We start from the raw sequence: 15,129 nt of genomic DNA on the forward strand, positions 1-15,129 counted from the left end.
CATATTAGGCAGGGTCGGCTCAAACGTCGGATTTTCAGGCCTCAGACCGAGGCCTCGCGCTTAGAGGGATCCCGCACTTTCAAATTTTTAGGAAAATTTGATAATAGAATTTTTAAGAGTTTCAGAGATGTATTGATATAAGGAATATTTTAATTTTTATATTGATTCTTTATTGAGTATATGATATGATGATGATCCGTTTTTATTTTTAATAAAAGCAATAGGAAATAAGCAACAATTAAAAATAATATAATTTTTTTGTTTTTTCTGTGATTTTTTGTCGAGCATAATTATATATATTTAATGTTTGTATAAATTATGTTTGATAAAATTATATGATTTTTCAATAAAAAATTTTTTTTTGCAAATATTTTGAGGCCCTACTAATAACTTTTTCCCGAGGCTCCGCAAAACCTCCAGCTGGCCCTGATATTAGAAGTATATTTTGAATGACCACGTCGCCAATTGGCCAATTCAAAATAGGGTTCTCTGATTGGTCAATCGTTGCTGGTTACCCTAGGCGCGTGTCGATATAATTGGCTGTAGTCAATTGAACACTCCTTATATTTTTCATGATATAAATGTAATTTTGTAAACAAATCTGTCAGTAAAGAAATCTGTCAGTTAAGGAGATAAATTATAATCAAAATTTTTCTTTCTAAGGTAAATAACAAAAGTTTAGAATACATTAATAATAATAAGAAACCATCTGATGATAATTTTAATTTATACATTTCTACTTTACTAACTAATGATAAATTTAAAAGATTAGTAAATTAAAGGGAGTAAATGTAAGACGAAGTTAGTGCAATTTTAAAAGGAGGATCAATAATATCAGTAAATATTAAATGAAATTAATAAATTTTAAATAATATTAATATAAATATATTAAATAATATTAATAAATATTTAGTATGACTTCCGGATTGAACATATCGTGTTTAGGTAGGTCCTTTTGTATTCCCATAAACAACTAATTTCATAAATTTTATCATAATTAATCGTATCTCTTAATTATTCAATCATACTAAGCGTGGAAATTTATTTATTAAACACAATTGTGAAAAAAATTTATTTTTTGTTATAGTATATTGATATAACCTAAAGTTACACAAGCATGCCGCCTAAAAAGAACGCCGGTGCCGCGAAGACTAGTAAAGGTAAATCCTCGGAGGACAGTGGAAAAACAGAAAAGAAAGGAGGAAATGCAGTGAAAGTAAGTAAACATATTTTGTATGGATAAATGATATGTATCATATGACTATATAGTGAATTATTAATTGTCATAACAATCCATGAGCACCCTTAGAAAATTAAATATTGTGTACAATATATATAAAATAGGTTTTTTATCATTTTCATACAGCTTATTTTATAAAATTATCTTTCCATGTGCGACTACAGGTTAGACATATACTGTGCGAAAAGCAATCGAAGATATTGGAGGCATTGGAAAAATTAAAAGCTGGTCAGAAGTTCAATGAAGTCGCAGCGACATACAGTGAGGACAAAGCCAGATCTGGGGTAACATGAATATATCGAAAAAATAACGTCTTAATGAATAAATTGGAAATAATTGTGTCTGAGATTTTGCATTTTATTATCTACAGGGTGATCTTGGTTGGATGACACGGGGCTCTATGGTAGGACCCTTTCAAGATGCTGCCTTTGCGTTGCCAATTTCTAATCTGGCATCTCCGATTTACACAGATCCACCAGTGAAAACAAAATTTGGATATCACATCATAATGGTAGAAGGTAAAAAATAATTTAAAGTATACATTTTTAAAGCATTTTTGTAAAGTTATACATATTTGATTAAATATATGATATATATCATTAGATATTCTATGTGAATCTTGTTTAATATATGTGATAAATTATATATTTCTTATTAATGAATACGATTTTTATGTAATTTAAATTTTTATATAAAAAAAGAAAAACAGTTTATGCATTTTACACAAATTTACCATAATTTAATAAGCTATAAATTAACGCATATTGTAAATAAATTGCTGTTCTTAATAACGAAGAAATGTATGGAATTATTTATTATTCATAAATTTATTGCTATTTGAAATGTACAATTAGTATATATATTATTTTAGAAATACAGTTATATTATAATTTTTTGTAATAATCTAAGAATTTTGTGTATGTGTAAACTGGAATTTCTATTTTATTTACTTTTCCACCTATCTCTAGGATTATATCTAGGAATATAAATAGTGATATTTCCCGTAATCAAATAATGCCTACAAATTTAATTAAATAATTCACACTGTATGGGGTCTCGTGAAATATTATAACATTATAATAGTATGAAATGTTATAATATATTATAATAGTAATAAATAAGATGTTCTATATGCTACTCAGTCGCTTTTCTGGCGTAGACACACATTTGAACATTGTTACTTTATAGGTGCTTAAATTCAGTTGAACGAAAGTAAAACTATCGTTCTGTAAAGTTTTTTTCCATTATATGCGAATGTTGGGATTGGCAAAGCGAACGTATCTCAGGAGGGATTCATTGTCTTCACAGACCCATGGTTTCTTGTGATGACACGCTACATCATGCCAGTTCACTCCATCATTGTAGAATTGATTGAGGATAGCCAAGCAATTCTCGGGAGCGCCGTTCTGAATAGCCTCACGATTGTCAGGCTGTGGTTTGCCGAGACTAAATAAAACACATATTGCTCAATTCAGAATGAATTATCGTAAGATGAATCAAGATGCATACATTATCGCTTTGTCATTTAATATTACGTATTTAAAAACCTTGACTGTTAGACGCACGATCATTGATTATAGAGCAAAGAATAGCAGAGAATTACAACGGGCGTATAAAAAATATCTAATCACAACTTGTTCAATATCCTTGAGCTACAAAATAGGAGGATCGCATATGAACGATCTTGACTTCGATATCTCGATATAAGTGTTCGAATAGCAACGTTGAACAATGCAAAATTACAGGTCGGTATACGACATGGATATATAATACTGCGAATAATAAGTCTCACCCGCCACTCTCGGACCAGTCATTTTGGGCGCGATCGTTGGTGGGTGCTAACTTCTGCAACTCGGCGGTCCAGAACCAACCATTAATATGAAGGGGTTGCAGATCCGGTCTGTCGCAACCTTTGAAGTCACAGAGACGACCGGAGGTCCAGATGTACCTCACTTTGTCTACAAGAGAAGCGTTTCACATTAACATCTTTAAGTTTTTTATCTCAACTATCCATGCAAGATCGAATTGCAGAGTAGAACAGTACTTTGAACGATGCGGCTCTTGATGAATTCGTTCTCGGCGGAGGTCTCCAATGAAACTAGATCCATGCAACGTTGTCGGCAGAAATTTCTACCCGACAGCCAGTCCACTTCCTGTCCAGCCGTTCTTGGATCAGCCCATGAAAAATAATAGCCTTTTCCATTGAATCGTTGATGGATGGTTCCTGCGAGACAAACCGCAATTAGAAGATCGAGAGAATTAAACCGCAGACACTAGACAATAGACAATAATCTATAAATCTTTATAATGTCTTTGAATTCAAGAGGTATGTTTACACTAGGAAGAGGCCAAGAGGTCTTTCGCTCATTCCCGGAGTGAAAGTTGCGAAATTAGTGTCAGTCGTGGCAGCGACCCCGGGCAATCGCAGTCACGACCTAGACATTGGCACCCGCGCTGTATGTTGATTTTATCGCGCGTATCACTTTCCAAATAAAGAAGAAGAAAGTTTTTTATGAGGGGCGTGTCTTTGGAACGCACGTCAATCGACTACACCTAATGAATGGATAATAAGTTATCAGGTTCCTCGTGCATAATTCTTTCAAGTCTCGAATTTCATTATGTTCTGATCGAGAATTTTACATTGGTTTTTATTCTCTAATGATTTGAATTATTGAATTATTTTGATTTAAGTCTTCTAAAATTGAGGTTTATTAGAAATTTTATAATTTGTTTACAAACTAAGAAAAAATTTAGTATAATTTATTTTATACAAAAAGAAGTTCAAAACGAAATAATTCAAATTTTAATTTTCTTTTGAGATAATTTTGAGATTCTTGAAAGTTATGTTTGTTAATAAATCTTTCATCTAACTTCCTGTTTAGATAATAAGGCAAGGGAATATTGAGAGATGCTGGAAATGTGGGAAAGACGACATTCCAGATTAGATAATTAACGGTGATTTATTGTCATCGGTTCGATTCAGCTGAAAACGCGATGAACGTGAAAGTGCCACCCAACATTCCGTACTACTTACGACGAGGACATTTACAATTCAAATGCGTTCGAGTTATACTGCCGTCGGTGTCATCGTCACACTTTCTATAACGAACATCGAGGAAGATGCGCAAGATGTAAAGAACCACGTGTAATTAGCGATGGGATCGATGTAAAAGGAGGCAACAGACGCGGAAGATACAATAGTCAAAGATCCGAGGCGGAGTAGGAAATAAGAAAACAGATAAAGGAGGAAGATTCCACAGCGCAGGATCGCGGTATTTCTTTAATCACAAATATTTAAAATACTTTCTCTGGTTTATAGTTTTCTCGGATGTTTGACTACTGAGGGAAATAGAACGAAGACTCTCTCTTCGACATGAATTTTTAGAGAGAACTTGGGAATATTTGTATTATTTACGTTCTCTACAGGAAGATCAATTTATATAAAAATTCTAAGCGGTTTTCATTGCCAATCTTGCATAAAATTTCCAATAATTATAGCTGGCAATTAAATTAATTTAGCATTAAATAATTCGATAATTTATATTTTGTTAGTAAGAGTAAGTAGATAAGTTATATTTTGAATTTTTACACAATATACGTGGTGAAAGAGCAATATTTTACGATTAAAACATTTTCATATTAAAACAATGTAAAAATTTGAAAGATGTATATGTTAAAAATTTTTAATGCTTAATAGACATTTTTAAAACTTTTTATGCTTTAATAAGTTAAATAGTTTTTAATAAAATAGTAATATATAAATAGGGAGACTTACTCTGTGCGCAAAGTGCTGGATTCGGCGATTCCAGAATCCGACCACTGGGTTGTGGTTGAAATTGTGCGGAGGACAGCGTCACAAGAGCAACAACATACACGAGACGTATCATTTTTCTTCTTTTCACGCTACGACTAATAGAAAAGAAATGCAAAAAATTAATGTTGAAGTTTGATTATAATGTGTTTTAATCAGAATTTATTTTTTAATAATTCATCTTTTTCAATTTTAATTGGTAGAAATATTTTCATTTTTATTTTTAGGCTTAAATGTCTGAAGAAGACCGTCCTCTTTCTTGAAGAAGACCGTCCTCAAACCGGTTCTACGATTCCAACATTATACAGGGTGGTACCTTACGCTCAATCTTTATGACAAATAAGATTTCATTAAATTAATTATTATGAAAAATATGATATCTTTTATTCTTTATTATATTCATATATAGATAAAATATAATTCCAAAATACGTAGAATTTATTCTTAATAATCTAATACTGGATATATTAAATAGATAAGAAAATACGTAATACGACAATACGTATTGTATGCAATGCTTTTTAAAAAAACTTAAAAACGGGAATGTATGAAATGATATAATTTTAATCGCATTAAATTATGTTTTAGATATTATCTGTTGAATTTACCTGACACGATCAGCTGCACCGTGATTCTAATCAGCAAGATTAGGCGTTTCAGTGTCTAAACGCACTGATCTTCACAGAAGAAACTTCAATAGGATCCTCTACCTGATGCTGTCCTGCAGACGCTCAACGAAGAACTGCAGTGTTTCCTTGGCGTAGGCACCCCTATATATACATAATGAGGACACATCGTGTCAATACTTTTACCATCCGTGTTTTCGAGCGTCGAAGTCTCCGTGACGGGATTCGCCCGTGGAAGCTTCGACGCCGTGCATTTCGTGTGAATCACTCGATCCCTCCTTTTCTCTGCCTCTGTGCAAGAGTCATTCTTGAATGCGAATCTGATAATACTCGGAGCAATACTAAAAAATCACGTCTTTTCTCTAAAAAATGCAATACACCCTACGACTTTTCCTCTCAAATGTAATTATTCGGATGGCTGCTTTCGATTTTCACTCGTTTATGAGTAGCTGATTAAACTGGCTTTAGTCGAGCTCATTAACTCGTGTCCAATATTCCGCGGAGACCGCAAATACTTTCTAGAAAATTTTGGAAACGACATATTGTATTGAAAATAATTTCATGCATAAGACTAATTAATTTTTGGGGAATTGGAAGATAATGTAATGTTCTTGAGAGAAATTGGAAAGATTTGCGATTGGAATATAATTTATAAAATTTCTTTTCTCCAATTTCCTAAAGTTTACTATTTTTATGCAGATTATATATGAAAAGTGGAAAGTAAAATTTCTGTTAATGCGAGTGAAAGGAGAATACACGAAAGCATGGAAATTGAAATAATGCTGCGTCAAAAGTTCTCAGAAAAAAAACATATCTGTAATACGTAAATATGTCAAAGAAATTAGCGGCGTGTTCAACGCAATCATAGATATTTGTTCAAGACCGTTTTTGAAGGTTTCTGAGAAAACGCAAACTTTCGCTAGTACCCATGGAATTTTAAACGGCTTCCAATTCTGAATATTTTTCTGCCACTTATCCATATATTTAAAATAAAAATGATAGTTAGTCATCTCGCAATGTTATATATATTTATTTTTAGATTATTTTAGATTATTTTGAAAATTTTCATTATAGAAACATTGTATGTTTGATTCTTTAGGTTTTTTTTTGTGAAAATTAGACAAATTAAAAAATTATAAAAATAATTCTTTTAAAATTGGATATTTAATTCTTAAGAAATTAGAGATTGATATTATAAATTAAAAATAAGAGTGAGTTATGTGAGTTTTTAAACAAAAGTTAACATGAGAATAAGAAATATTCATTTTTTAATTCTAATCATTCTTCACTATAACTGAAATGACAAGATAAAAATGGAGAGAAATTTTCATCTGCGAGTTTGTTTTGTGATCCATTTATATCTATGTTTAGATGAATATTTGTATACTTTTATGTTACCAACAATCTCAATTTTCTTAATATAATTTATCATTTTATATTTGTTTTACGAAAATAGCGTTAATTTATTTCGCTAATACATTGCTCGTAATCTGTACAATTTCAAACGGCCATGTTTGATTTTTTCAACAAGAATTTACCATCGATAAATGCGAAGACCTTCCATGACGACCGTCGATAAATGCGAGCGCCGACAATACCGAGCCCCGGGAATAAAGTCGCGCTCATGCGCGGTGCGTCTCACGAATCAGATGTTTTTTTTGTTTCACAAACAAACGTTGCGACAAAGTACGTGTTTTTGCGGGAACGTTGCGGGATACACGCGGTCTTTTCCTCGCTGCTTGGAGACGAAAGGAGGTAATCGCCGATCGATTCGATCGCGATCGGTCATTGCGTGGTGCGGTAACAAATCGCCCCTCGTTGAAGCGCTCGTAATCATAATTACGATCTCTCTCGTGGCGAGTAGCCAGAACAACATGTCCGCTGTGGTCCGGATCGGTGTTGCCCGTGGCGATCGTTTGTTTACTAGCGGTACGATACGATAACACGCGCGATACGCACGGCCTTACGTTCCTCCAGCTGTTTGTATTATGAATGGATTACCGTCTCGTAGGAACGCGATACGCACACGACTTCCGTTTGTCTCCTCTTCGTCAGACATCCCTGACACGGAGGTGCGCGGGTTAAGGGTTCAAGATCGAACCCGGGACAATCAGCTGTTTCACGCGTCACCCCGCAAACGACCTTAAAGATACGAACAGGATGCGTCTTCGCGCAGTGACGCCGTACGACGATTTTACGCGTACGAGAATCTCGCATGTGCATTGAATGAGGATGACGGAGCCGGAACTTTGCCGGCTGTGCGCCGAGACCAAGAAGAATCTCATCGGGATCTACGACGCCGTGGGACAGAAACTCGCGATCGAGGCCAAGATTATCAAGTGTTTGCAAATACAGGTAAAATTGATAATAAATTGAGCGTTCTTCGTTGCTTTCGTACATGTAAAATTGATCTAATCCAGGAAATTGTTGCTGCACATTCCGATAATTCACGTTATATATATATTATAGATTTCCAATATTGGTAATGAATTTCAAACATACACCTTGTGTATAAATGTAGATATAATATTGGTAATATTGTAGTGTTGGTTCTAATATATATGTAATCGTACATTAATTGATTATAATTTATTATGTAATTGTTATGTAGTTACAAATTTTTCAAACATATGAAAATTTAAAGTAATATATATTTATATATATTTTATATTTTGTTAGATTAATATAATAAAAAAAGATAATTTTTTAATTTTTTCACCTGTTATAATTGTTTCTCATTTGAATTTGTCTATAATTTTGCTATCAGTCTAGTAAAATTAAATTGTTTTTCTATAATAAAAAAATAGCTTATATATTTTTAATAATATAATTACTTATTATATTTAGTTATACAAATTTTGATATATATATACATACATACATACATATATATATATATATATATATATATATATATATATTTATCTTTAATAATAATTATTAATATTACTATAACATTGCAGGTTTTAATAACAGATAGTTTACCACTCACAGTTTGCACAGATTGCTGTGACTTGTTGAACCAATGCAGCGAGTTTTTTGAAAAGACTAATCAAGCACAAATATTGTTAAAACAATTACTGATAGATTTAAAACCTGAACTACAACCAATAGAACCAAATATAGATTATGTGGAAGAGACTATAGAGTTTGGAAAAGATGAAGCCAACAACAGAGAAGAGATAGCTGAACGTCAATTGCCTGGCAATTATATCAATGAGACAGTTAATGTTTTGAATACCTATAACTTTATTGAAGGATGTGATAAAAGTGAAAATTCTGAAACTCGAGAAACACAAGGTAATACAAAACAGAAGAAGTGTAAGATACAGATAAAAAAGAGTTCCCCTAAACAGACTAAGAAAAGATTAAAGAAGAAAAACCAGATGCAAAGGATGGAAGAAGAATCGGAACTCCATGTGTCTTCCCAAATAGACAAGGAACAGAATGATGCAGCTATGAAAAATAATTTGAAGATTGTAGATAATTATATATCTGGTAAGATTTTATATGCATATAATATAATAATATATAATATATATTAATATATAAAAGCATAGTATATATGTACTCTATTTTATTATATAGACATGTCCTTCAATTTTATTTGCTTTGTTTACTGTAATTTTATTTACTTGTTTCTTTAAAATTATTACACTTATATTATAATTAATACCAATAGATCTGTTATAAATCTAATATAATATATGCTTTTAATTTAGAGACAGAATCTAATTTAGAAATAAGAGAAACACGAACGATAGAAACAACCAAACATGGAAGGAAAAAGGCAGAAGGTTTAGAAAGATATCCTTGGCTGTGTACAGATTGCAATGATAAATTACCAAGTCTAGAAGCATTAGAGGAACACCATGAAACAGTACATAATCAAAAAGCCAAGTATATGTGTGTGCAATGTTGTAAGGTCTATGATAAGTACTATGGATTTCTTACTCATGTTAAAAGGCACAAGAATAAGGCAAAGTTTAGGTAAAAATCATTTGTTATGCATAATCATGAAAAAAATTTTGGATATATGAATATATTTGTTAATATTATTCAATTTTTAGCTGTGAAGACTGTGGAAAGTCGTTTGTACATAAAAAAGTATTAGACTCTCATAAGGCGATCCACAGCGAGGAACGGTCATTTGTATGCCAAACTTGTGGTAAAGCTTTCAGACAGCAAAGTGCTTTATATATCCATAATCGATGCCATTTACCCGATACTGTAAAAAATAGATATCCATGCGATCAATGTGATAAGAGGTTAATATGACACTATAATTCTTTTTATTTACATATCAAATGACTATATTTCAATACATATACCTATATATTTGAATCGTAACATTTATTTTTAGATTTTCTACAAAACCAAATCTTGTAACACATAAACGTATCCATTCTGGTATTAGAAACTTTACATGTGATCAATGTGGCAAGAGTTTTATACAGAAAGGAAATTTAGAAGCCCATTTTTTAACTCATTCAGTAGATAAGCCATATAGCTGCTCTCAGTGTCCAAAAGCGTAAGTTAGAATATATCACTAACATATATCACATTCATGTATATTATATATATGATTTTAAAAAGAATCAAATAATATCGTACACAGATTTAAAACGCCCTTACAATTGAAGAAACATGAAACAGTGCATACGGGTGCTAAGCCGCATCAGTGCGATGTATGTGGAAGGACCTTCAGGGAGAAAGGAACTCTAAGAGAACACCATAGAATTCATACTGGTGCGATGCCGTTCACCTGTGAATTTTGTGGGAAACGCTTCCGTTTCAAAGGGATATTAACTGTAAGTTATTAGATTTTAATCGTATAATGTTTTTAAAATACCGATTTAATACAATTATATCAATTATACAATATACAATATTTTGCAATTGCAGACACATAGGCGACAACACACGGGAGAACGTCCATATAGTTGTTTAGAATGTCAGCATCACTTTACAAATTGGCCAAATTACAATAAGCATATGAAGCGTCGACATGGCATTAATACTTCTCACACTAAACATCTAACCAATAATCAACAATTGCAACAGACGACGGAACAAACGCAGCATCTCGAAGAAGATCCACTCCCTGTATCTCAAACAGAATCTACGACAGCGCAAGTATAAAATGTTTATTTTCTAGTATTAATGTATGTATTAATAAAAATAGAGAAAAAATATTAATATATTTTAAAACATTGGATATATAAAATATAATCCAAATTTTATTAAAAATATCGTACGAAATTGAATTTGTTTTGAAGCAATAACCTATGTATATTTGATTAACACAAACATTATTTAAATGTTGCATTTTTACAGGTAATACAAGCAGTTCCTTATGCTTCAACATCACAACCCATAGTTATTCAAGCTATTCCGACGACTACTATTCAAACTTTTCAAACAGATATCAATGGTGCTGTTCAAGAAACGGTATTCAGAGAACGAAACACAACTTATTTCAATGCAGTCCCGGCCGCGCTCCAAAATTTTTTGCCAACAAATTTGCCATATAATTTTTATAGCATTTCAAATGTTACGGAAAATGATTTAATTCAACATAGATAAAATTGTTTCTCAAGACCAAGCTTAAAGACAACTATCTTTGTACTGATTAATCAAGAAACATATGATCATAACATAATGTGAAAATTAGACTTATATTAATTAGACTCTTATTAAAATCACACAATGTGAAATATGTAAACACATACAAAGATACATTTGTAAATTGAAGAACAAGAAAAAAACTTTATTAGTAATTAAGTATAAATTAAATTAATCTATTAGTTTGATTGATGATGAAATTAATTTTTTATTAAAACAACGAATTTTTTTATAAATACTTTATTGCATTAATGATATACAAGACCTAAAGAACAAAAAAATTTGTACGAAAATATGGATTTAGAAAAACTATAAAACTTTTTGTTATGTGAATAAATATTAGTCTTTTGTACATAAGAATAAAATCTAGAAGAAATAAAAAAATATTAGAATAAAATAGATTTAAAGAAAAGAATAAAAATTAGATAAAACATTCATATACATTTTATATTGTATACCATGATGAATATTAAGGATATTACAATTTGTATGTGTATTTATATTTATACACATGCTCTTGTTAAACTACATTTATTATTAAATGCATTTCACAAGAATTTTTTATAATAAAAAGTGTATTGTATAGTTCTGATTTATATATATATATAATTGTATGTCGGTGACTTTTTCATTGTATATAATATCTTTTCATTGTAAGTTGTAAATAATTTATACATATTACATATACATTTTATATAATTGAAATAATATAACCGAGTAAAAAATTTTAATGATAATAAGGATGTTTCCTTTTTGCTCAATAATTCTATTAAAAGAGGGTTGAGGAAAACTATATATTGACAATCAGAAGGGGAGACATCTAGTATCGCTCGATACTATATTTATATTCGAAATCGAGGGTTACACAAGTTTAGTACAAGTTGCAAGAGGCCACGTAGAAATATCAGTCGTGCGCGCATATTTTAGCATATCTGTTAGCGTTTGTCTAGCGTTTTTATAATCTTTTTTTCTCGAAGTAAAAAAATAGAACGTATTTTTTGAAATACAGATTTCTACGAGAACTTCGGCAAAGTACTTTGGATAACCTAATACAAATTAGTTTTACGCGCGACGACTATAAAATGGGTTTTAAGAATGTCACTCACTGCATTTTCGACATGGACGGTCTATTACTGGGTAAAGACATTTTCCGAACTTTTGAAAAAATAATATCTGTATATTTGATTTTATAAAAAATTTTATATCGATAAAAATTTATTATAGTTATATGATATCGATATCTTAATATTGAGCTCTTAATATTAATCTCTCTTTTAATGATCTTAATATTAATTTTTGTTTTAAAGATTAGAAATACTTTTTTAAAAAATAAAAGGGAATATAATTGATTTTCTTGTATTCTATAGATACAGAGTCCTTGTATTCGGTGGCATACAGTCGTGTTATTCAAGAGTATGGAAAAATGTACACTTGGGAACACAAGGCAAAAATTATGGGTTTGAAAGGCATTGAAGGTTTGCATACTCTAATAAGTATGTTACATTTGCCTATTACAGTGCAAACGTTTGAGAGCAAGCTGGCTCCTATATATCAAGAAATATTTCCTCAATGTGATCTTATGCCGGGTGAGTTGAAACAAAGTGAAAATGATTTAGTATTATATCTTAATTGATTTTAATATGAATATTACATATAGGTGCGGAAAAGCTGCTCCTGCATCTTAAAAAAAATAATATACCTATTGCACTAGCTACAAGTTCAACTCAAGAGAGTAGCGATTTGAAAACTCGAAAATGGAAACATATATTTAACTTATTTAACCATAAAGTATATGGTGGTTCTGATCCAGAGGTTCCCAATGGGAAACCAAGTCCAGATATATTTTTAGTTGCTGCAAAACGTTTTCCTGATAATCCTGATCCTTCAAAGGTTTGTAAACTTTGGTATATGTTAAATATTTTTGAAATTATATTTATCTGCCTATATATTTATATCTATCTATATCATAGTGTCTAGTCTTTGAAGATTCACCGAATGGAGTGCAAGCTGCTCTTGCTGCTAAAATGCAGGTGATAATGGTGCCAGATCCTCAACTTCCTAAAGATCTCATTACAGATGCTACATTGGTCTTAAAAAGTCTGGAAGATTTCAAGCCAGAAGATTTTGGATTACCACCGTTTGTAGCATGAAATTATTTATTTTTAGCTCAGCAAAGAGGAATTATATTTATTTTAGCTCATTAAAGAGAATGTAGAGATTAATTTTATGTAACTAAGCCAGATTATGAGACATAATTATTAACAAAAAAAGACATATAACTAAGCCAGATTATAAGGCATAATTATTTAAAAAAAACCTGCAGGCAGGTTTTTTTTTAATGCAAATGTGAAGATTAACTAATATATATAGATTTTATTTGAAAAGAAAAATGCAAGTATTATATATTCTAAAGATATATATTTTCATACTTGCATACAGGAATTATCACACTGCCTGAAGTTTATATAATGTGATTAAAAATCTATATTCAATTATATACATTGTACTTATACAATAGAAGTTTTATGTTATTTATATTCATTATAGTGTGAAATTCCAAATATAGATATATTTATGTACTTTAAACTATTAAATTAGTTAAGTAATTAAGTTAGATATATTGGTCAGTTTTTTTTAAGTTGGTTAGTATTTTTTTTTAGATGATAATTATCCAGCTACTTATAGAGTATAGCATATATTATAAGAGATTATATAACGGCTTAATATATACATAAAAAAAAACTAGAAAATTAAATATTTTTCTGCTAAAAAATGACAAGTCTTCCCACACTTTTATAAAAAAAAATATTTAATTTGTACATATCTTCAGCACATGTGTTATGTATAAAAGTATAATTCGTTGAAATCTGTCAATGATTTTAATTTACTCTTATTTGAAATTGATGTAACTATTTTATTACAACATTCTATACATATGATACATACATTGATAAAATATTCATTTATGAGATACTAACTCTTTAACTTTGCCAAGTATTTCTTCAGATTTCATATTTGATAGGGGCACGCAACGTTCTACGCCATATTCTGCAACATCATTTACAAAGGGATAGATGACATTTGAACAAGTATTTGTATCCGGAGAAAAAAATGTAATTTGTAAAATGACTTGATATCATCTACAGAGAATTATGAATATTTATCTTTACGTACCATAACGCGCATACAATTTCGGTTCGATATCTGAGCATTCCCTAATCAAAACGGGAAATTTTGGATTATTTCTCTTCAATGGCACATACTGTTGCTCGATGAAGTCTCTGTAATGTATGCACAAAAGTTGACAGAATTGAAATTGATTCAATTCACATAAACGTCTCGTTTGTTATCACTTTACCTAACACCTTGACTAGATTTGGATGTTTGACAGAGGAGGATTCTTAATTCTTTCAAATGTTTTCCGAATTTCACAGCAGCCATTTCTTTCAATTATTTAAGATCTTTTAAAAAAGACACATCACTTTCATCACAATTCCAATTCTGTGCAATATTTCCTGTTGGAATTGTTATTATATCATTAAAATCGTACGTGTAACTGCCATCTGAGCCTATTTTTATCTATCGTAACCTCGTAGAAAGTGAAACTGAAAGCTGTTATCTTGGCATTTTCTGTGATGTTCTTGCGTCATCTATACTCATTTTAGAAACTACATAGAAACTCTGGTCATTTTCATTTTCACTGCTGGTAAAATCACCGTTTGATACATATATCTATTGTGGATCACGAATATAATATGATCGAATTTAACGTTCTAATATTTATTGCGAATGTATTAATTTTTTTATTATAAACATAACATATAATG

The 15,129-nt window shown here is 30.7% G+C and overlaps 5 protein-coding genes across 11 annotated transcripts; 3 read left to right on the top strand and 2 right to left on the bottom strand.

The window, feature by feature from the left end:
- Positions 1–756: 756 nt before the first annotated feature.
- On the top strand, positions 757–5,822 carry LOC105255804 (peptidyl-prolyl cis-trans isomerase NIMA-interacting 4). Of its 6 annotated transcripts, XR_889552.3 has the most exons (7): positions 770–837; positions 914–945; positions 1,088–1,216; positions 1,405–1,524; positions 1,611–1,758; positions 5,279–5,360; positions 5,640–5,822. XR_889552.3 is itself a non-coding variant. In XM_025412267.1 (6 exons), exons 3-6 carry the CDS (start codon positions 1,118–1,120, stop codon positions 5,651–5,653), a joined length of 381 nt encoding a protein of 126 aa, XP_025268052.1. In that variant the 5' UTR covers positions 770–837; positions 914–945; positions 1,088–1,117; the 3' UTR covers positions 5,654–5,785. The 6 variants fall into 6 exon arrangements, 5 of the variants coding, with proteins under 5 accessions (XP_025268051.1, XP_025268052.1, XP_011263609.1 ...); XM_025412267.1 differs by lacking the exon at positions 5,279–5,360 and having other exon boundaries at positions 5,640–5,785; XM_011265307.3 differs by lacking the exon at positions 5,640–5,822 and having other exon boundaries at positions 5,279–5,393.
- LOC105255803 lies at positions 2,285–5,820 on the bottom strand. The gene is made up of 5 exons (XM_011265304.3): positions 5,660–5,820; positions 5,016–5,149; positions 3,285–3,464; positions 3,033–3,198; positions 2,285–2,686 (listed from the first exon to the last, which is right to left on the bottom strand). Exons 2-5 carry the CDS (start codon positions 5,125–5,127, stop codon positions 2,485–2,487), a joined length of 660 nt encoding a protein of 219 aa, XP_011263606.1. The 5' UTR covers positions 5,128–5,149; positions 5,660–5,820; the 3' UTR covers positions 2,285–2,484.
- A 1,503-nt stretch (positions 5,823–7,325) lies between the features above and the next one.
- On the top strand, positions 7,326–11,463 carry LOC105255805 (gastrula zinc finger protein XlCGF26.1). Of its 2 annotated transcripts, none has more exons than XM_011265311.3 (8): positions 7,326–8,032; positions 8,641–9,175; positions 9,400–9,667; positions 9,748–9,945; positions 10,041–10,208; positions 10,296–10,488; positions 10,583–10,809; positions 11,015–11,192. In XM_011265311.3, the coding sequence occupies exons 1-8, from the start codon at positions 7,904–7,906 to the stop codon at positions 11,016–11,018; spliced, it is 1,722 nt and encodes a 573-aa protein (XP_011263613.1). In that variant the 5' UTR covers positions 7,326–7,903; the 3' UTR covers positions 11,019–11,192. The 2 variants fall into 2 exon arrangements, with proteins under 2 accessions (XP_011263613.1, XP_011263612.1); XM_011265310.3 differs by having other exon boundaries at positions 7,329–8,032; positions 10,583–10,813; positions 11,015–11,463.
- A 668-nt stretch (positions 11,464–12,131) lies between these two features.
- Positions 12,132–13,641, top strand: LOC105255807 (pseudouridine-5'-phosphatase). The gene is made up of 4 exons (XM_011265312.3): positions 12,132–12,439; positions 12,670–12,888; positions 12,960–13,192; positions 13,273–13,641. The coding sequence occupies exons 1-4, from the start codon at positions 12,385–12,387 to the stop codon at positions 13,450–13,452; spliced, it is 687 nt and encodes a 228-aa protein (XP_011263614.1). The 5' UTR covers positions 12,132–12,384; the 3' UTR covers positions 13,453–13,641.
- Positions 13,642–14,195: 554 nt separating this feature from the next.
- Positions 14,196–14,889, bottom strand: LOC105255808 (NADH dehydrogenase [ubiquinone] 1 alpha subcomplex subunit 2). The gene is made up of 3 exons (XM_011265313.3): positions 14,661–14,889; positions 14,477–14,583; positions 14,196–14,350 (listed from the first exon to the last, which is right to left on the bottom strand). The coding sequence occupies exons 1-3, from the start codon at positions 14,741–14,743 to the stop codon at positions 14,262–14,264; spliced, it is 279 nt and encodes a 92-aa protein (XP_011263615.1). The 5' UTR covers positions 14,744–14,889; the 3' UTR covers positions 14,196–14,261.
- Between the last annotated feature and the right edge of the window lie 240 nt (positions 14,890–15,129).

The sequence above is a fragment of the Camponotus floridanus genome, unplaced genomic scaffold (genome assembly GCF_003227725.1).
Source record: "Camponotus floridanus strain SB8 unplaced genomic scaffold, Cflo_v7.5 scaffold5, whole genome shotgun sequence".
In the NCBI taxonomy this organism is placed as follows: Eukaryota; Metazoa; Arthropoda; class Insecta; order Hymenoptera; family Formicidae; genus Camponotus; species Camponotus floridanus.